This window comes from Pongo pygmaeus, chromosome 10, assembly GCF_028885625.2.
Source record: "Pongo pygmaeus isolate AG05252 chromosome 10, NHGRI_mPonPyg2-v2.0_pri, whole genome shotgun sequence".
Classification (NCBI taxonomy): Eukaryota; Metazoa; Chordata; class Mammalia; order Primates; family Hominidae; genus Pongo; species Pongo pygmaeus.
Genome location: NC_072383.2, coordinates 49,087,980 through 49,109,423, shown reverse-complemented (window position 1 = coordinate 49,109,423; position 21,444 = coordinate 49,087,980). Strand labels below are relative to the sequence as shown.

The following is a 21,444-nucleotide window of genomic DNA, read 5'->3' as shown; positions in this document are numbered from 1 at the left end:
CTAATGTAATTATGATCTTATTCTTGCAGTTAAGAAAAAAAGGGGCTGGCCATAGTCCCATGAGCTGCTACTTGAAATATAAAAGGAAAAAAGAAAAGATTGTATAGGAAAAGTAGGGAAACCAGAACAGTCTTGTGCCCCACTATCACTAGCAAAAAAAAAAAAAAAAAAAAAAAAAAACAGGGGAAGGATATTAGGCCAAATTAAAAATTGACTCACAATGGAAATGGAGAAGTTTGAATTAGCTAGGGAAAGTCTTTTTAAAGATAAAAAGTCAAGACTTCAATAATGGCTGAGGAATATTAATCAAGCTCTTTAAGAATAGGAGATCTGCTATTTTGGGTATGGTGCTACCTGGGGGCAGGACAACAGACCAAATGATGGTCTCCTTTCAGGTTTCTTACAATCCAAAATGATATTGCCTGTCTGTACTGAGTAGAATCCTGACATTTAATCCTGGCAGCATAATCACTAAATCTGGTTAGAGTTTTCAGAAAAACAAATGTCTTACTTGCAGAATTTGAACAAAATCTTTTCAAACACAAGCACTGGTCCAGTACTTCCCAGGATGGTGAGAGCCTGTCCCGCAAACAAGGAATAAGCAATCCCAGTCATGGAGGCTCCAAACAAGGATTCAATTGCACTCTGAGAGGAAAAAAAGTCATCACTGAGTCCATAGCCCATCAGTACAGAGTAATGTTGGCTTAGCTACATTCCTGACTATGCTCTCCTGTGTGCCTTACTGGCCATTTGCTTGTATTTCATCTTAGCAAGAGTGATGTGTACACATCATCTAATACTCCTGTAAACAGATACTACTTTAACAATTCAGGTGCCCAGATCCATTGACACATGATTCCTTAACTAACTCCTATTCTTCAGTGACTCAATTCAGTATTTGAAAATATATAGAAAGCACAGCGATACCATTCACACTACAAGCTCACATACAGAGTCATTTTAAATCTTATTTTAAAATGGCATCAACATATCCATTTTCCATCACTGAGGCAACAGAAAATTCAACTGGGCAACCAGCTACTGAAGCTGATGTTCAAGCAGAAGGGTCTGTTGTAAAGAGAGGACTGTGTTGCTCTTTGGTGTGATGTCAGAAGACCATGGTAATTCAGAGGAAAAATCCAATCTCTTCAGTCCTAGACCAGGTAATTTCCCCCACAGTGGACTTGGCTGCCGCCACAATATTTTAGATCTTGTTTGGGATCATTAGAAGTGGTTAAAAGTCCTTACTATGCGTCCCTCAGTGGCTTCTCCAAGCAATCCCCCAAAGGTGATGACAGGTGACATGCAGGCACAGTACAGGAACAGAAAGGAGGCCAAACACTGTAAGCTGAGTGCATCCCGGTAGTCACTCCAGTACCAGGGGGCCTTCCGCTTGATGTCCAGCACCAAGCCCCCAAATAGCCTGTGGAAACACAACAGACAGGCTTCTAACACAGTCCCTCTTCCCTAAAAGCATGTAAACAGCACACATTTGAGAGCATTTCAAATGTGCTCTGTTCAGTGGTAAGACTTTGGCTTCAGTTTGACCCCAGTAGAGATAACTCTCTTGGGTCAGCACAGTCTCTTTGCAACCAAGGGTATGACTTAGGTAAATTTGAATGAATATCCTAAACATACAAAGAATTAATTTAGATATGCATATTATTCATTCAATAAAAAGTTCAAAAAAATTAATACGAAAGCAAGTATTAGCTTCAGACTTTAAATTCTGAGCTGTTAGGAAGAAATGTGCAAAACCAACTTAAGGTATTAAAATTACTAGTTTTATTAAATGTTTTCTAGATAAAAAAGTCCCTATCACATGCACTTTCTTACTCTGAACAACTACCTCCCTTATTTGTGAGAAATGTGTATAAATAATTCATTCATGCAATTGACAAGTAGCAGAAGATACTTGGTGCCAAGCACTGTGCCAGGTACTGGAGATGCAGCAATGAGCAAGACGTGAACAGCCCTGCTCTCCAGGACCAAGTCTAGTGCAGGAGACAGGCAGTACTGTGAGGGTGCTATGGTGGCATAGAGCAGGGAGGGGCATTTCAGCCATGACTTCAGGGAGGGACTGGGAGTTAAGCAGATGAGGCAGAGGGGCCAACATGGGTGACACTTAGAGGTGAGAGTGCTTGGTGGATCAAGGTGCTGAGAGATATGAGTGGATAATACAGTGTGAAGGCTGAATGCCAATAGACAAGGCTGGAGAAGCTAAGTCAAAAAGGCCTTAAAAATGGTTTTATTCATTATTTTTATATATTTTTTGAGACGGAGTCTCACTCTGTTGCCCAGGCTGGAGTGCAGTGGCGCAATCTCTGGTCACTGCAAGCTCCACCTCCTGGGTTCACACCATTCTCCTGCCTCAGCCTCCTGAGTAGCTGGGACTACAGGCGCCTGCCCGGCTAATTTTTTTGTATTTTTAGTAGAGACGGGGTTTCACCGTGTTAGCCAGTATGGTCTTGACCTCCTGACCTCATGATCTGCTCACCTCGGCCTCCCAAAGTGCTGGGATTACAGGCATGAGCCACCACGCCCAGCCAGAAATGGTTTTAAGGAATTAAAACTTTATCCTAATAGCATGTCAAATTACTGAAGAACTATAAACAGAGGAGTGACATAATCAAACATACATTCTGGAAGGACCACTCTGTGGTAGTATGATGAATGGAGCATAGATTAGGATGAGAAGTGCATGGATTCAAGACCTAATCAGGAGGTAGAATCAACAGGACTTGGTGGCAGGACTTCAGGGCCCCTCTCCTCTTCTCAAAGATGAGGCAGACCAAGACCAAGATACCCCACACTAAGGAGGAGATGTGTTCCCAATTCAATCACTTTTTCTAAGAGTGGAGTCACTGCACCAGGGTGAGGGCTGTCAGGTGAATAACATAAAGAGCCATTCAGCATTTTATAGCACAAATCACCTGGCTTCTCCTACCAATAAATGGCATAGAAAAAAAGGAAAAGGGACTATTACAGAATGGGAACATAATAACCAAATGCAAACTTTGACTCCTATGTCAAACAAATGAACTCTAAAAAGACGTTGCTAACACAATCATAAAAAGTTTAATAAGAACTGAACATTAGACAATGTAAAGAATGATTGTTAATTTTGTTAGAGTTGATAATGGCATGATAATTTTTTTAATGTTCTAATTAAAGAGATGCATACTGAAGTATTTACAGGTAAAATGTATGTCGGTGATTTGGTTTAAAACAATCTAGAAACATAAAAATAAAATTAAGTGAGAAGAAATAGATGAAACAAGATTGGCAAAATGTTGGTAATAGTTGATGGGTACATGGGGGTTCATGAAACTATTCTCCCTTCTTTTTTTATGTTTTTAAAATTTTCTATAATAAAAAGCTATTTTTAAAAAACACACAAGCTACTCTCTCACGGAAGGAGGCTTGGCAAGCTCTTTCTTTCCTTCTCTCACCTAGAAGCCTGGAGGAGTATGAGGAGGCCTGGGATCTGTATGCCAGGGGAGAAGATCCAACCAGCTCTTTCTCCTGGAACACTCTCTCTAATCTAGCTAGTATAATGGGTGTGCAGGTGGACACAGGACAGACACCCACCCGCTCTTTTCCTCTGGTTCTGGTGGGTATAGTTGGGATTCACCTTTCCTCAGCTTACAGCAGTAACATCATAATGTGGGTCTGGGCTTAGGGAAGAGAAGCAAAGCCAGCCTTGTGACTTGCCTTAGTTTTAGCCTATCTGGCAAACGTAGCTCAGGTAAAGAAGCTATCTACATGGTCTAACCTAAATCATGAGTTCTGCTTCAGGGTTTGGGGCCAATGCTTCAGTTAGTAATAAAGTGTCACTTTGTCTTGCTTTCTCCTCTAGGTAAATAGCCCCTCAATAACCTTGTAGGCAGCAATAATTTATCTGGGGCAAGACTCAAGTATTTCTGGGTTCTTAGCTAACATAGCATCTTGTTACCATGCGATTATCACCTCTTCATTACCAGTCACCTTCCTCTGGAAAGCATAATTCTGTGAGAAGAATATCCCTGTATAATAGTGACCCCCTACACACACACACACACACACACACACACACACACACTCTGAGGCTACCTGAGATGCTGTCATGAATACTCAGCCCCTAGACACAGGAGGAGAGGAGTGTCTGTGAGCAACAGACAAAAGATTTATGTGAAATGGATTTCTGAGAAGCCATAGAAAGGGAAGACATCTATCTGTCTAGCAGTGATTAAAAGGCAGGGAAAGATCTGAGGCTCACATGGATGGTATAACTATAAATTAATAAAATAATTTCTGAACACTTTATGGAGTCAGCCTCATACCTCATTCATGCATAAAATCAGACTATGATTGCACATCTACAACAGATATTCATCAGGCATGGATGCTTCTTTCTGTACTTGGGATTTCCTTTCCCTTTCAACACTGTCCTTCACATTCAAGTTTTCTGGGGCAGGAGGCATACAGGGATATGAGTTTAATTTAAGTTTGATGCAAGAAAGGACTTACCTGTGTAGAGGGTGACTAGGCTCTGGAGCATTGACTTAAGGAGCCCTTCCCTGGAGGGCTTTAGAAACAGCCAGTCATCCATTTGTCTGGTATACTTTGGAAGAAACCTGTTTGAAGTGTGGGGGGATCATCGAGATAGCAGCTCCTGATTCTTTTTTCCATTAACCCTTCCCAAAAGTGGCATCCCCAATAAGGGACAGAAATCTACCCTGAAAAACCCCTTTCCAGAGCACCCTCCTTGCTGTGGAGCTTCCGGCCTAAGAACACTCTAGTCATATTTCCTTCTTTGTTACTTATGGCATCCCTGCCTTAGTCAATATCAGGGAGGTTTAAGACCTGTCTTAACCCTGGCTTGGAGGGTCAGATCATACAGAACTCAGAGTACCATTTCAATTTTGTCTCCTTTCCCACCTTCTTAGTGTCTACTTCACCCTGCCTTCAAATACTTCTCCATCCAACAAGGATAACATTCCGTAAGATGTTATCCAAGTCTTGCTCCAAGGTTGTGCAACATGGCAAGCATAAAGCAGTTTTGTATCTCAAAGAAACACAACTAATAGTCTGAAAAATTATAAAACCCAGACTAATGTGGTTTTAGTTTGTACAGTCCAGGAAAGTACAGAAACTTACAGGATGTCCATATACAAAAAAGGCTCACATTTACCTCCCACATAATTTGAGACTGAGAAAGAGGCCAGAGCTGGCCTGGAAATGTGATTCTCTACGCAGCCATTATGTCACCTTGCCTAAGGGGCTACAATGGGAGGAAGGTCATATGGCTTGAGGCCCTTTACTAAGGGCTCTAAGAAAAATGACAGAAGCTCAGAAAGAGGAAGCATCTCCCATATCAAGCAGAGCTAAGCTCTGAGCCCAGAGCTTCCTTTTAGCTTTGTCAATTCCAGAAATTCCTGACATGACATTATGGGAGAACTCCGTCAAACTCTATTTGAATTTGTGAGTTAAGATACTTGCGGTTTGTGAATAAGAATATGATGATCCTGGCAATATGGGATTTTCTTGGGGACATCAGACGCCATTTCCAAGATCTTATAACTGTTGAGATCCAATATAATGGTCTCCCAAACCCTCAGGTGGAATTAATTATAAGTGACCCCCTCTCACAAAGCCTGGGACGCTAATCTATTTGTTTTCTTTGGCACCAATAGCAACCTAAAATCTCATCTCTGCACAGATATTGGTTTGAGGAAAACCTTGTTGCCCTAAATTCTACTACTTTCAAACTCTAAGTTCCTAAACTGTGGACACCCTTTATATCCAAAAGATAAATTATAATTTTGAAATATCAAATCCATACTCAAAACCTTTTCCTGAAAAAATTACCACCTCCTCTAGGAGAGTCTCAATCCTGGAATCCCTTCTGAGGACACATGCTTCCCTTGAACTGCCTCTCAATACCAGGCCTCCCACCCAATTCAGATCTCTCCCAACTTTAAAGAAAATGTTTTTTAAAAAGGGAAGGCTGCTCCCCCTTTTCAGTGGCCCTTGCATTGCAAGGACTCCTTCTTTCCACCAATGCTCCCTCCCAGAGCACAGCTATCTTCCCCTACCCTCCAATACATTCTTCCTACCAGAAAACATCCTTCTCTGCAGGACACTGCTAGTCAAGTGCCATTCTCTCCTGTGTCTGTCTCCTCTCCTGGTTTCTCCCTGAATTTCCAAGATTGGAAAAATAAAACGTTTTCCGCAATTCCAAAACAACTCTGAGTTTCCACTGGGTGGAGTGCTGAGGATAGAAGAGTAAGGAAAGCAACCTCAAGCAAGAAGGCAGAAAAGAAGAAAGCAAGGGGTTAGAGGACATAAAAGCTGCTTTCCGTGATCTCAGTCCTGCCCTGACAATCTCTACCCAGCAGAACCTTCTTAGACACAGCACAGCTTAACAGAGACAGAGCCATAGACTCAACCTTCTCTGAGGACACCCCTGGATATCACACTAACCCAAAATATCATTCTCGTTTACCACCTTCTGACCTAGGGAATAAAACCTCCTAGTCTGGGGACCTGCTTCCCTCACTTACCTCCTCCTTGGACATGTGTCCTTAAAATGTTGGCCTAGAAGAGTAGATTGCCTATTCTGAGGCACATACACCTAAAATAGTACCTATCTTCCTACCCTAAGGGAGTTTCTTAACCTAAAATGATCACTCAACATTTATCATACCTAGTCCATTCCATGCTATAGAACAGACATCATTCTAAAAGTATTCATTCATTTGGCAGACATTGAGAGCCTACTCTGTTCAGGGCACTGTGCTGGGTCCTAGGAATATAATGGAGCCCCTGCCCTTTTGGAATAAACAGCCTAGCAGAAAAGACAATAGATCAACCAATAATAATAAAGTATGATAAAGGCTGTAATGTGGGGAAGGGAGGTCAGAGCTCAATACTGTGATATTACATAGCAGGAACACCTAACCGCATCCAGAGAGAGTCCTAGAAGGCTTTCCAAAGGAAGTGACACAAGAACTGAGACTAAGGGTACGTAGGAGTTAGCCAGGAGATGAGGAAAGGGAAGAGTGTTCAAATCAGAGGGAACAATGGTAGGAAGGACTGGAGGTGAGACAAAACATGGTAGGTGATTTGAGAAACTTGAATGAATGAATATGATATTTGATATATTCATAATACTTCTAGTCAGTGGTTCCATTTGAAAAGTCATTCTTCAGCCAATAAATTCCCACTACAGAGAAGTAGGCTGAAAGAAAGAGGATGCCTCATTCCTTTACATAACTTCTACCCAATAAGCAGCATCGCTGTGAAACGTCCCAGGACTTACCGCCCAGTGCGCTGAAGTTCTGGCCCACTGTGACCCCCATGTGGTTCCTGTTCTATGTGGCAAACATTTCCATTTGGAACTCCAGGCATTTTCCTTTTCTCCTGTTAACAGAAGACCACAAAATTAGCAAAGGTAACATCTATCTTTTCGTCCTACTATCAGCAGGGAGTGGGAATGGGATAACCCAAAAGCAACCAAAAATGCCCGTGTTTGTAGCTTTCAAATACACTTACTGTCTTGATGCAGTTTACTGACTTTACTGAAACACACACACACACACACACACACACACACACCCCATAATTTCTCTTCCTGTTCCATAGTACCTGACTCCTAACTAAGCCTTGCCTAGAAAGAGAAAAATGGGGGCTTTGGCATTAGATATGACCTAAGTTCCAGTTTCATATCTGCCTCTGTGTAATCTTACTTTACCTTAAAATCTTGCCCTAGAAGATAGTTTTATTCCTCATTTTGTAAAACTAGAGATAACAATATCTTTTGAGGGATGTTCCTGGGAAGGCTGAATTTGCATATATAAAGCACCTGGCTGGTGTCTAATACACAGTAGGAGTTCCTTTCCCATCTCTAATATGTCAGAAAAATATCAGACATTCTATTTGCTCTCTCTATACAACTTGCTTTTTTCATTTGATGACTTGTATACAATGTAGTCACAAGAAATGTTCTCCCTTCTCTCCGCTATTTCACATCAATCCTTCAAAATTTGGCTTAAAATTCATCCCCAGGTAATCCTGACTGACCCCATCACAACTGAGCCAATTTATGCTATGCAAATTCTTTTTTTTTTTTTTTTGAGGTGGAGTCTCGCTCTGTCACCCAAGCTGGAGTGCAGTGGCACCATCTTGGCTTACTACAACCTCCACCTCCCGGGTTCAAGCGATTCTCCTGCCCCAGCCGCCCAAGTAGCTGGGATTATAGGCACCCACCACCACGCCCAGCTAATTTTTGTATTTTTAGTAGAGATGGGGTTTCACCATGTTGGCCACGCTGGTCTCAAACTCCTGATCTCAAGTGATCTACCTGCCTCGGCGTCCCAAAGTGCTGGGATTACAGGCATGAGCCACCACACCCAGCCCAGATTCATTTTTATTATTGTTTTGATATTCTATGTGCACCAAAACAGAGCTGCATCTTGATATATTTAGCATATACCCACATGGTCTTTGCTTTGTCCATGGTGGGCAGTTAGTAAGTGACAATAGCCACATTGGCTGATGTGCATACATTACCTGGGAAGGGACATTTTTGGGTGGCTCAATTCTAATGGAGGGATCCCACTCTCCTGGAGGGAGCACCGTCACCTGGTCTAGGAACTCATCAATCCCCGCCAGGAGATCATCTCGCTCTTTTGCCTTATATGCTACGTCATGAAAAATCTACAGAGAAGAAAAAACCCTCAGGAAAGTTAAAAGTAACTTTACGTGAAACAATCACCAAGGGATATGGTGAAAAATGAATACAACCTCTTGATTTTTATCTCTGTCATGGGGATCTGAGATGCAGAAAACTTTAGCACTTAGAGAAGTACAAGGATAAAAGGATTTAAAAAACAAACGTGGAAATGAGATGCATCAAAAAGAACTAAATACATGTCTGCTAGTATAAGAAGAGATAAGACATGAATCTAAAGTTGTACAATTATGTTATCTCCACAAAGGATGGAAGGAAAGGCAAGATGTATGAAAAAAAAATTTTTTTTAATCAGCTTTCCCAGGTTGAGAGGGAAATTTTCTTGATCTTAAAGGTTGGAAACACTGGATGGAATTACTAATGAAGGTCCTTCCTGAATTAAGCCTCTCAATCAAAGAAAGCTGATAAAAAACAGGCCACACCTCCCTCTGCCGCCTAAGGCATATGCCTTGAAAGCCCTACTTTGCAGCTTACCGAGCAGTGCAGTCCTTACCAGAGTATGCACTGTGGGTTCAATGTCAAAATGTCAAAATGTCTGGTTGTTTTGGTACAGACTAGTCAAGACATTCACACTACACTGCCTGAGGTCATACCCATGACCTTATACAAACTGGTCTCATTTAGTGGAACAGGAGTGAGGTTTCTTTATGTAAATAGCTTGAATGTATTTAACCATCTTCTCTTGAAAGTTAAGCCAACCTTAATATATTTCTCTCTATATCCTACTTGGCAATAATAGTTTCCCCAGAAAAAGATTTCTCTGCATTCTTGATTACTCAAAAAAGGAGAGATAACATAGGAAGAAAAATCCTCTAGAGCTTGGTCCTTCCACACTGGGCTCTCAGAGAAGTACCCTGAACTACTTCCCAGCAGACACTGCAATGGAAAGTATTTTATCCCCAATAACTAGCATAGTGCCTGGCACAGAGTAAATATTCAATAAATATTTATGAGATGGAAGACTGAAGCAAAAGTTGCACATACCTCATCTGTCATGATGGTGGCCATGGATCTGCCAATCTCATGGTACTGCTGACCTTTCCCTACTGGACCCAATAAGATAAACAAAAATCTGGCAAAACACACAGAAGAGGAAATTATGTAAGTAAATATAAAGAAGTGCCATTAGTCCTCTCTAAACAGCATAAGATTTCTCTCTCTTATCGTACAGAAATCATCACTGTACCTTCAAAAAAAAAAGAAGACAGTAATGAAGGAGCACTTTGAGTTGCCTTGACCTAATAATAGCTCCACTATGGGCACTGGAAGCTATTGTGTGGCATCATTCAATAATGTGGTTACATTTCTTAGGGTTTCCATAGACACAATTCCTAGCTGTAGAAAAGATGCTTTTTCAAAACATGGCACTGTGGTGCAAATTCAAGGTTGTCTGAATTCCACTTATTGTTCTAATCGGAAAATGATGGGGAGAGGAGAGGCATAAGGAAGTTGAAATGATCAAGCCTTACAGAGGAGTCTAAATGTGTTCTGGACATCTGAATACTCTCTGTAAGTAGCAGGGCTCTGAATCACCAGCATCACCACCTTCAGAGTGCATGAATAGCCTTTTGAACAAATGTTTGCATATCTGCAAACCATACAAACCATGCCAGAATTGTGTAAAGGGAAACAAACACCTTTATTCAGAGACGTTTCCCTGGAATATGGCTCTACAGAACTGAGAAGATAAGACCTGGCTTCCTATTTTAACAAGTTATTGGCCCTTGTTATGTCCTTTGAATGGTCTTCAATTCTCTATTTCCAAGGCTATAGATACTGTGCAGTCATAGCCTTGGAAATAAATCTCAGAATTCCTCTTCATGGTGGTTAATCAAATATACCTCAATTTTCTGAGATTACTGCTGATTTTTTTTTTAAAAAGACAGGGTCTCACTCTGTCACCCACACTGGGGTGCCACGGTGCAATCCTAGGATTCTAGCTCACTGCAGGCTCAAACTCCTGGGCTCAAGTAATCCCCCGCCTCAGCCTCTCTAGTAGCTGGGATTAGAGGCACACACCAGTACATCTGGCTTTTCTGCTGAATTGTAAACACCATTCCTAAAATTAATTAATTCTAAATTTCAGTATTAACTGGTTTCTTCTACCAGCACTACATAAATTTGAATTTTGGATAGAATGCATGAGTTTTATCTTTGCCTTTACCTTGTTGGGATTGGCACTTCTGTTAGGCCTGAGAGAAGAACAGCTGGAGACAGCCTCACAAAGGCAACAATGGGACGGTCCAAAATATCCACCTCTCCAACCAGGACATTGGAGGCCTCAGCCCCAGTAGGAATTTTTTTCATGAAATGAAGGTCTACCTGAAAGTCCAAAAGAAACACCTGACAATTTGGGAACCACCACCCTAAATATCGTTTTTAAATTTTTTATTTACTTTTTTTTGAGACAGAGTCTCACTACGTCACCCACTCTGGAGTGCAGTGGCGCAATCTCAGCTCACAGCTCTCTGCCTCCCAAGTTCAAGCAATTCTTGTGTTTCAGGCTCCCTAGTAGCTGGAATTACAGGCATGCACCACCATGTCCAGCTAATTTTTCTGTATTTTTAGTAGAGATGGGGTCTTGCCATTTTGGCCAGTCTAGTCTCAAACTCCTGGCCTCATGTGATCCACCCACCTCAGCCTCCAAAAGTGCTGAGATTACAGGCGTTAGCCACTGCACCTGGCCGCATCACCTAAAATATACCTTACACTAATATGTCATTTTATGGTTAGCAAATGTTTTCTTATTTTATTTGATCCTTACAAAAACCCCAGAAGGAGGATATGACAGATTGTATTCGTCCCACTTAAAGAAAAAAAAAATGAAGTATCTGAAACCCAGAGAGGTGAAGTTGACTTGCCCAGGACCACAGAGCTTTTAAGGTATAGATTCGGATTTTAAAATCAGGTATTCTGATTTCAATCCCATTCCCCTAAGCTTCCTCCATCTGAAGCTCTGGGTCACATTCTTTCCCTTTTTAAACACTCAAATGTTTTGTCGGGGGTTTCAGGTTTTCCAAATAAAATGGAAAGCCTTATGAGCACAGGAAGTGATATGACACTATCTGTGTTTTAGAAACACAGTGTCAAAGATAGACCAGAGCAAGGAGAGGCTGGAGGCAGGGAGACCAAGGCTTGGACCAGAAGCTGCAGTGAGACACTGCTACTACAGAAGGCCTCAGATACCAAAGTCACAGTCCTCAAGGAGAGCTTCAACCAAGAGTTAGTTTTAGGAGACATCTGTCTCTAAATAGATATCCAAAATATTGTTTTGGCAAAACCCTTGGGGTGAGAAGGAACCGCTGGAGAGCAGGTACCAAAAAAATAATTGAAAAAGCAAGAGATCTGTTTTAGGGAAGATTCTAAGTAGCTAGTCTCAGTTTTCAGTATGTTGAATCTGGAGAAAGAAACTGTTGAGTCAGCTTCATGCAGGCTGAAGTAGAAGGGAAAAGACATGCACAGATGGGCCCCCTTTTATGCAGAAAGGGCTCTAGTCTCAGGGAAAGAGTCTTGAAACACTAAACCTTATCCAGATTCCAGCAATTAAACTCTGGATTCCACTAAAAAGAACCTTAGGCCTAGAAGCCAACTTCCCACCACTCTGCTCACCTTGCTTAAATCCACAGGACTATGTTCACAATTCACTCCATTTTTTACTTCAAGATTTGTAGTTGGAACAGACTGAGGAGACACGGTTTGACCTATTTAGAGAAAATCAAACAAAATCCTGAGTCCCTGCCCTTTTCCCCTTCTGACACATCCCACCCATCATCAGTTGGTTCTGCCTTCTCCTGCAAAGCCTACATAGAAAAGAGGTTAAGATGACTATGAAGTCAAGACCCACACACATCTTTCTCCTTATCTACTAGTTAGTGGTAAGGGAAGGACAGAGCTCTTGCTACTTCTGCACCTTCTTTCTGAACACATTTATTACCCTCTTTTATTTCTCTATTAAGGCAGTAATCTTTCACCAGACATGCATATGAGAGACCCCTATGGAAAACTTTTCAAAAATATAGAGTCCCAGGCATATCCCCTGCACATGGTGATTCAATATAGTAGAGACCAGGAAATAAATGTAGATGAGGCCCTTCCTGGCCACAGGAAAAGGAACCAATCAGTAGCCAAAATTCTGAGTGATTATAATCCACCATGCATCTGGCTAAGGGCCTCACATGGATTAACTCATCGAAGTTCACAATAAATTTGTGGAGTAGGTCCTATTATTACTCTTACTTTATAGGTAAGAAAGTGAGACTTAAAGAGGCTTAGTAGAGTGCCCAAAGTCCTACATTTTGTGAGTGGTAAAGCCACAATCACAAGCCTACAAGTCTGACTCCAGAGCCTACTCTACTCTACTGTATTTTGCCTCCCTAATCTATTTGTTTGCTCCTAAAAAGCTCCAGTTTACCTTCTCGGGTCTCAAATTGTCCCCAGTGTGGCTATCTCTCAAAAGCTACATCAGTTCTGAGGCCACCCTGGGGCATAAGTCCCTCACCTTGGGTATGCTGAGACCTATCTGAGGAATGCCATGAGAGAGAGATGAGCACCAGTCCCAGCCACCAATCTTACCAGTCTCCAAAAAGTACTAAGTGCCTAAGTGGACATGGAAACATATTAGACAAATACAACCCCTACCCCTAGTAAGTCAGCATCTCCAACTAGTTCCCAATGTCTTATTAATAAAGAGAGAAAAATCACCTAATAATCTTACCATGTTTATCCATTGAATGAGGATCAGACTGCTTCTTGCCAACCTCAGCAAAGGAGCGAACAATGGGAATGAGGTTGTTTCTCTTCTTTTCATTCTGATGATGATGCTTTTTGAGAAGGGCTTCCCGCACTTTAACCCTCATGCTGTCATTCAGGTCACTGGACAGTTCTTGCTGATCCAGGATGAGGTCTGGAAAGTAGGCACTCACATGAACACTCAGACTGAGGGTTAATGAACCCAAGGAGGCCAACATCAGGTGGAGTGGGGTAAAGGGCATGGAGTAGGGGGAAGCAGCTCCACTAGGGTCATTGAGATGCAATTTCAGCTTCCTGTCTGAAAGTGCCATTTGATGATAGTGACTGTGAAAAGTTATACTTTATTCATGTAACAAATTATTATTATTGGGCATAGAAACTATTGAGCAATAGTACAACAATTTTTTCAAATGAGGAAACTAAGGCCCAAATGCTAGAAAATTCTCCAAGGTCTTACATCTAGCAGTTTGCACTGCTGGGATTCAAATTCAGGACTATATAATTTGAAAGCTCACATTATTACCTACTTTGTTCTGTCATCTGCCAAATTTCCCCTACATTCCCTTCCTCCAAGATTTTAACATTGCTGTAATTGTCAAGAAGAACTATAACTGTAGAACTCCAAAGGGCTATTTAGAAATCTATAAGAAAAATTAAGTTAACTAACAACTCACCCCAGACAATTACCACCAAGCATCACATTTAAACCTATCAAGCCCAACAGATTTGAGGAGGAAAAAAATCTCAACACCTAATGTTAAGTGGCAGTAAACATAGCAGTTATCAGTATGGGTTCTGGAGTTAAAGGCCCACATTGTTTCCCCGTTCTACCACTTTCTAGCTGTGTGATCCTGAGCAAGGTATATAATCTCTCTATACCTCAGTTCTTCATCTGTAACATGGAGCTCATATTATCTGTTAAAAGGTTGTTACGGGAAATTAAATGAGATGATATACAGTGCTGATTTCCTTTTATGCACTTTACCTATCAGTATCCCTAAAATATTATGAATATATTAGGTACCTGATGTGAAGAATCATAGCACTTTTACTTCAGTCCTATGCACTTCTTCAAAAGCCTCCCAAAAACCTGAACCCATCCTCAATTTCTAATTCTATTCATGACTATCCAAGTACTAGAAGAAGTAAATGAGGAAAATCTATTTAATATTCAAGCTGAAGAGCCATATTTCTGTATTTTTAACCTTTATATTCATTGGTTCCTTCCCCCTATATTATAATCATGCTTCAGGACCCTTCATCTTGGGGGAAAAAAAAGAACATCCACCTCATGTCTCCCTCTATCTATCGCCTCCTGTCTCTCTTATCACTTAAAGTTATCAGAAGAAAAATTATCCATCCCTTACTGACACTGCCCACAGTACAGGTGATCTTACCTGAACTACTGCAATAGCCTAATGCATTTCTCCCATCAACTCACCCTCCATATTGCTGCCATCATTATCTTTCTAATATGCAAAATCTGATTGATCATTACCCTGTCCAAAACTCTCCCGTGACTGCTGTTGTTTACAAAGAGTTTTAAACAGCTTCAATAGCTCCCAGGGATTCTTCTCCCTAACAAACAACCTTTTAAGGAACATTCATGGGATTTCAGACAAATAGTCAAAAGTTAGCAAAATGTGACTCCAGTGATGAACATGAGAATTTCATTTTTCCCAGGCAGAGTGATACTTCTGGGGTGCCTCCCTGAAAACGAGGGGGACCCAATGTCCCATCAGTGCTTACCCCTCCTCTGGGTCCTCCTATGATCCCAGAGAGACAAAATGACTTGGATACTTGAAATAGAGAAAGATTTAGAGAAATATTTCTTAGCCTGTCCAGCCAAACAGAACCAATTCAAGAGAAAATTCTCCCATGCGTCCAGGTGTTTCTCCATCCAGGCCCCAAACATAATAACTTAACACTCAATCACATCGGGAAGAACAATCAGATATCTCCCCTTCACATCTTACTGAAGAGGTAGGGGCACTTTGGCTCAAGTTCCTGAATGAGCCATATTCAGCCTCATTCAAGTTCCTGAATGAGCCTAGATGCTATATTTTAAAGTCTTTAATTCTCTTTAACTCCTTTTTTCCACACAACTTCCAGTTGCCCCTTTCTCTAATTATTATCAAGCATGTCTCTGTCGTTGCACTTATTTTAATTGTTATTTCCATGGCTATTTCCCCCACTCGAAGGTGAGTTCCTTGAAGGTAGGAACCGTTTCTTTCTTTTCCTTTTTTTTTTTTCTTTTAAGAGACAGGGTCTCACTCTGCCACCTAGGCTGGAGTGCAGTGGCACAATCTTGACTCACTGCAGCCTTGACCTGCCAGGCTCAAGTGATCCTCGTGCCTGAGCCTCTTGAATAATTGGGACTACAGGTATGAGCCACCATGCCTGGCTAATTTTTGTGTTTTTTGTAGAGACAGGGTTTCACCATGTTGACCAGGCTGGCCTGGAACTCCTGAGCTCAAGTTATCCACCCACCTTGGCATCCCGAAGTGCTGGGATTATAGGTGTGAGCCACTGCACCTGAGGGGACTTCATTCCCCCATGCCTAGCACATTATCAAGTATATAGCAGATACAAAATAAAACATTTGCTGAATAAACAGACAAATGGAAACTTAACACCATGTCATTTGAATACCATAATACACCTATGAAGTAGGTAGAGTCATTTATTAGCCTGAAACCCTTCCCACAGCCAAGGACATTGAGGCCAGGAAGGTTGTGGCTTGCCCAAGGACACACAACCCACTGTATTCTTTCTGTCACACCACACTCTTTTTTTCCCACACTTCTTAAATTTATAAGAAAGTTTCTCTGCTTTCCCTTCCCCAACCTTACCTGAAATTTCTTCTATGCTATTTGCACGCATATCCAGAAGGACTGTTCCATTAATAAGGCAGCTCCTTAGCTCAAACAGGCTGTGCAATGAAAGGGTTGCCACATAAGGCTTGCTCCAGCGTTCTCCCCCATCTTCAACATCTTCTTCAAACTTCAGCCACCTGAAAGCATTACAAATAACTAGATGCCAAAGATAGAAAATGAGGAATTTTTAAGAGAGAATCTTCGATGTGAGCCACAGAGGAAGATATCTGGATAGTCATACTGAACATTGTAAAATCTAATCTATATGTTCAGGGTACATTGGTAAGTGAAAAAAGCAGGTAATAGAACTCTGCAAGATTGAGTATAGTTTAATTCCATTCTTATTTAAAGAAAATTCTAAAAGTCAAATACATACATGTATAAGACACCAAATATTATATTCCTCATTAACCCTGCAGTTGTGGAATTACAGATAATTTTTTTCTTCTTTTTGCTTATCTTTATTCTTAAACTTTCTATAATGAGCATGCATTACCTGTACAATTAAAAAAATAGATTTAATCTATATCATTTGGGCACATTGACAAATCACATTAATAAAATGATATTTTTCTTTTTATCACTGTCCTGTGTGACCTTTAGTGTTCAGTGTTCTGTGTGACCTTTAGAAGTTTGCCAAGATGGAATAACAAAAGACTAATTGCCTTTTCACTTGGTACCAGGTCAATTGGCCTGTTTGAATCTCTCAACCCATAACATTCACAATACAGCAGGCATCCAGCAAGAGCTGTTTCAGTGAGAGCTGAAGCCACGCTTTGCTAATTACCCATCTCGCTCCTTCCCCAAGGCTCAGGCATCACCCGTAAAGTTCACTGGTCAGTTACTAGAGGAGCCTAGACATGTCCTTGGTTATCCTGAGGGCTCTTCTGGGATTTGAGTCTCAGAGAAGCATAATTATTCCACAACAACTTCAGGAAGCCTACAGTCAGGCTGGATATAATCCCAAGGGTCTCTATAGATTGAATTGTCCCAGAGGAAGTTAAAGTCTCAAAAACTCTGTGACTGCTGGTGAATTTGAACCCTATGGTTCACCTGCAGAAGAAGTCTGGACCTATGCTATGTCTGCTAAACTAGGTCCCCACCAAGGTGGCCCTGTCTACATCTTCTAAGCCAGACCTATAATAATACCAAGATAGCACATAAACTTACTCTGAGCCCCAAACAAATGAGAGGGGATCCCCCTGAATATCCCATGTTATTTCACCAATCCCATGCTCCAGGTCAACTGGCATAGGTAACACCAAAGACATCATAAAGATGCCAACACCAAAATTCTCCACGGGAGACACTGGAATGTCAGTCCCCATGTCAGTCACAGCTTCTCCCAAGAAGAAATAAGGCAGGCAGGCCTGTCACTTGCTGAAGGGTACACATTTGCCTACCCAAGCAGATCTTGATGCAGGCCATTTTAGGGCCTCACCTGGCTGTTTCCTTCCACTCAGCATCTTCTCCCTCTTTCATACAGATCTCATCCAGCTCTGTAAACAGCTCATGAGGCACATGCTCTTCATCTTCCTCGGTGCCAAGAATGAACTGAACACGCTGAGATGGTGTGTCTAGGAAATCAACCAAAGAGAAAGGTCTGCTCTAGCCTCACACTTAGAACAGAAATAGCATTCTTCCTTACCTAACAACTTTAGGAATATATATAGACAACCACGAATGCAGAAGAAAAAGATTTCTTTATTCTCAGAGAAAAAGCTACTCTGTAGAAGTAGTTTCATGGGAGGAAAAATTTATGAATGAAGACCACTTGAAGAAAACCCACAAGAAACTAGAAAACTGATGAATTTGATCAAAAAGATTGGCTAATTCTCTAGCAAGGGGTTTTACCTATTACGGTATTGATTTTAGGGGGTCAGAACTGTGAAGTTTTCTTTTTTTTTTTTTACGTTTGCTTTCAGTTTTTAGGTTTTTAGTTTTATAGTAGCCACCTTACTAAAATGATTTTTATTCCCATATTGTTCTTTTCTTCTGAAAACAGGTACAAACTCATACTCACACACACACACTTATTCCATAATTTTCTTACACCTAAAGTTTGTCTTTAGACTAATATATATTTAACTCTATGTGAATCAAAAAGTCTGTGTGTTTGCAGGCAGACAGGCCACATGTTCAAACAAAAATATATAACAATTTTGAAAAAATATTAAGAGTTTAGAAATGAATTTTATTTATACTCATATATAATTTGTATTATGACCATAAAAATAACCCTATAGTAAATAAAAATTTAATTGTATATTTTAAAATTTAAAAAAAGTGGCCGGGTGTGGTGGCTCACGCCTGCAATCCCAGCACCTTGGGAGGTCAAGGCAGGCGGATCACAAGGTCAGGAGATCAAGACTGGATCACGAGGTCAGGAGATCAAGACCGGATCACAAGGTCAGGAGATCGAGACCGTCCAGGCTAACACAGTGAAACCCCGTCTCTACCAAAAATACAAAAAATTAGCCCCGGCATGGTGGCGGGCGCCTGTAGTCCCAGCCGCCCGGAACTGTGAAGTTTTCACGAAAATATTTTTGACTCTTGGAGGCATTTCTTCTTAGAAGCAAGCTTTGGAAATCCTACAAAAAGGCTCAAGAATCAAGACCAGCTGCTAATGTCAGTCACATGTCCCCTCAGCCTCCCCATGCCTCTGGGCCATGGACACCCGCCCTGTCTCCCAAGGCCCTTACCGTGGGCCAGGGCTTCCAGGCCTTCCTCCCCCTGGCTGGCTCCTTTGCCCCGCCCTCGTCTCCGGTGCTTCTGGCCATGAGTGCGGTGATGCCGATGGCTCTGCCGGCCAAGCGGCATCCGAACTCCCACATATAGAGTTCTATGACCTGGAAAGAAGCAGAAGGTCTGTGGAGAGAACTCCTTTAGTTTTTTTTTTAAAAAAAAAAAAAAAAAAAAAAAAAGCCTAGCATAGTTAAGAGAAGAAAATATCACAGTTCTTTGGTCTGGTCACAGCTCTGGAACAACAAAACTTCAAAGACTTCCAGGAGTAAAGATATAGAGATTTTGGAGTTGAAGTTCTCTTCCTTTGTCCTGCACATGCCTGCAAACTTCACAGGGATCTTGTGAAGACTGAAAGAAATAATGTGATTTCCAAACTGTAAAGGCTGATTCAGATGTTATTGTTATGACAATGACAATTTGACTGAGTGATTTCTTTAAAAGGCAATACAGTTGATCTATGACAAGTGTGGCTGGTCTTGGCAGGGAGGCAGTTTAGAAAAGTCGTTAAGAGCATAGGTAAGGCGCAAATCAGCCCACCTGGGTCCAAAACTCAATTCCATCATTCACTTGCCATGTGACCTTGAACAATTTATCTAATCTCTCTGTGACTCATCTTTAAGAAGAAATATTAAAAGCTTAGTATTTAAACTCAGAGTTTTCATAAGCAGTAAATAAGGTTATGCATGCAAAATGCTTAACACAATGCCTGGAATAAATTGTAGCAGCCTAGGATGTATTCATCCTAGGATCAGCTTCCATTATTTTATTTTCTACATTGTAGCACACACAATCTAGAACAGTACTAAAAGAGACTAGTTATAAGTCATGAAGAGGGTGAGGCTAGGGTTAAAAAAAGACATTAAATACTATACAAAGAGAGGCGAACATGAGAAAATAAGTGACCCAATAGTGTTCCCTCCCTAGTTCCTCCGCTCCTATTTCTTCTTTTTCTTCTTGAGACAGTATCTCACTCTGTCACCCAGGCTAGAGGGCAGTAGCCTGGTCATATCTCACTGTAACATCGAACTCCTGGGCTCAAGCAATCCTCCCACCTCAGTCTCCCAAGTAGCTAGGAATACAGGTGTGCACCACCACACACAGCTAATTTTTCAATTTTTTGTAGAGATGGGGTCTCGCCACGTTGCCTAAGCTGATCTCAAACTTCTGGCCCCAAGCAATCCTACTGTCTCCACCTCGAAAGCACTGGGTTTACAGGCATGAGTCACCACATCCGTCCTCATTCCTTCTATAAGCCTGCTTTTGTTTTGATCCAGATTTCCAGATCTCTGTCACCTCTACCTGGCTTTCCCTTGCCTTCCTGCCAAACCTGGAGCCCAGAATTTGGGGCTGCTGATGCTCCCATGCCCAATGCACCATGCCTTGGTCTTCTCCCATTTCTGCCTGGTTACTGCTGCTCAGCACTCTAGATCTGACACATTCCCCACATCTTCCACCAAAGGAGCTGTTCTAATCCTTAGCCACTGTCTTCAAATCTACAACCTTATCCACATTCCTTCCTGCTGAGAGCAGGTGACATTGCATCAGTTTTTTTCTTTTTTCTTTTTCCTTTCTTTTTTAGATAGGGTCTTACTCTGTTGCCCAGGCTGGAGTGTGGTGTTATGATCACCACTCACGGTAGCCTTGAATTCCCAAGTTCAAGTGATCCTCCCATGTAGCTGGGATCACAGGTGTGTACCACCACGCCCAGTTAATTTTTTTGATTTTTATTAGAGGCAAGTCCTGTCATGTTGCCCAGGCTTGTTTCAAACTCCTGAGCTCAAGCGATTCTCCTGCCTTGGCCTCCCAAAGTACTGGGATTACAGGTGTGAATCACTGCACTCAGCCCTCACTTCAGTTTTTCCTGAGAAGAGATGGAAGAAGTTCTTCTCTTCCTCAGTCTGGCTCGCTCTCCTCTGCCAAGCTGGGTATGTTAATGAGTATGACTTTCTATCCCATTGCCTCCCACCCCTCTGGTGTCCTGTCGCTTCTGTTATCCCCAGTGTCTCCTTTCCATCCATCCCTGCCATAGGTTTCTCCTGACTTCTTAAAAAGAAACCTTCCCAAGAAGTGCTACCCTCCCAAGCTTCTGCTGTTTCCTCTTTCCTTCTTTATCAAACCACTTCCCAAAACAGTCACAACCTAACTCCCTTTCCTCACCACTTCCTTGTTCCACAGCCTCTGCATATGGCTTCTGACCCCAGTCTCTGCTGAAGCTTCCCTCGTTACGGACACCACACCACTCATTCACCAAATCTCTATCATCTTACATCTCTCTCAGCTTAGTTCAAAAGACTTTCTTGAGAGCCCACCACGTTGCAGGCAGTATCCAAACCACTTGGG

The 21,444-nt window shown here is 41.7% G+C and overlaps 1 protein-coding gene across 5 annotated transcripts in view; it reads right to left on the bottom strand.

Moving 5' to 3' along the window:
* SLC4A8 (solute carrier family 4 member 8) overlaps positions 1-21,444 on the bottom strand; it is a 90,650-nt gene that overhangs the window by 45,359 nt on the left and 23,847 nt on the right. For 2 of the 5 annotated variants that reach the window (XM_054444127.2, XM_054444129.2), the window contains exons 3-13: positions 19,062-19,208; positions 17,801-17,936; positions 16,336-16,496; positions 13,449-13,637; positions 12,344-12,435; positions 10,899-11,056; positions 9,719-9,806; positions 8,554-8,700; positions 7,304-7,404; positions 1,249-1,423; positions 512-645 (exon numbers count right to left, since the gene is read on the bottom strand). In XM_054444127.2, the coding sequence (XP_054300102.1) occupies positions 512-645; positions 1,249-1,423; positions 7,304-7,404; positions 8,554-8,700; positions 9,719-9,806; positions 10,899-11,056; positions 12,344-12,435; positions 13,449-13,637; positions 16,336-16,496; positions 17,801-17,936; positions 19,062-19,208 (1,528 nt within the window). Of the gene's footprint in view, positions 1-511; positions 646-1,248; positions 1,446-4,509; positions 4,617-7,303; positions 7,405-8,553; positions 8,701-9,718; positions 9,807-10,898; positions 11,057-12,343; positions 12,436-13,448; positions 13,638-16,335; positions 16,497-17,800; positions 17,937-19,061; positions 19,228-21,444 lie in introns of all 5 variants that reach the window. The other 3 variants (XM_054444126.2, XM_054444130.1, XM_063672742.1) reach the window with 3 other exon arrangements.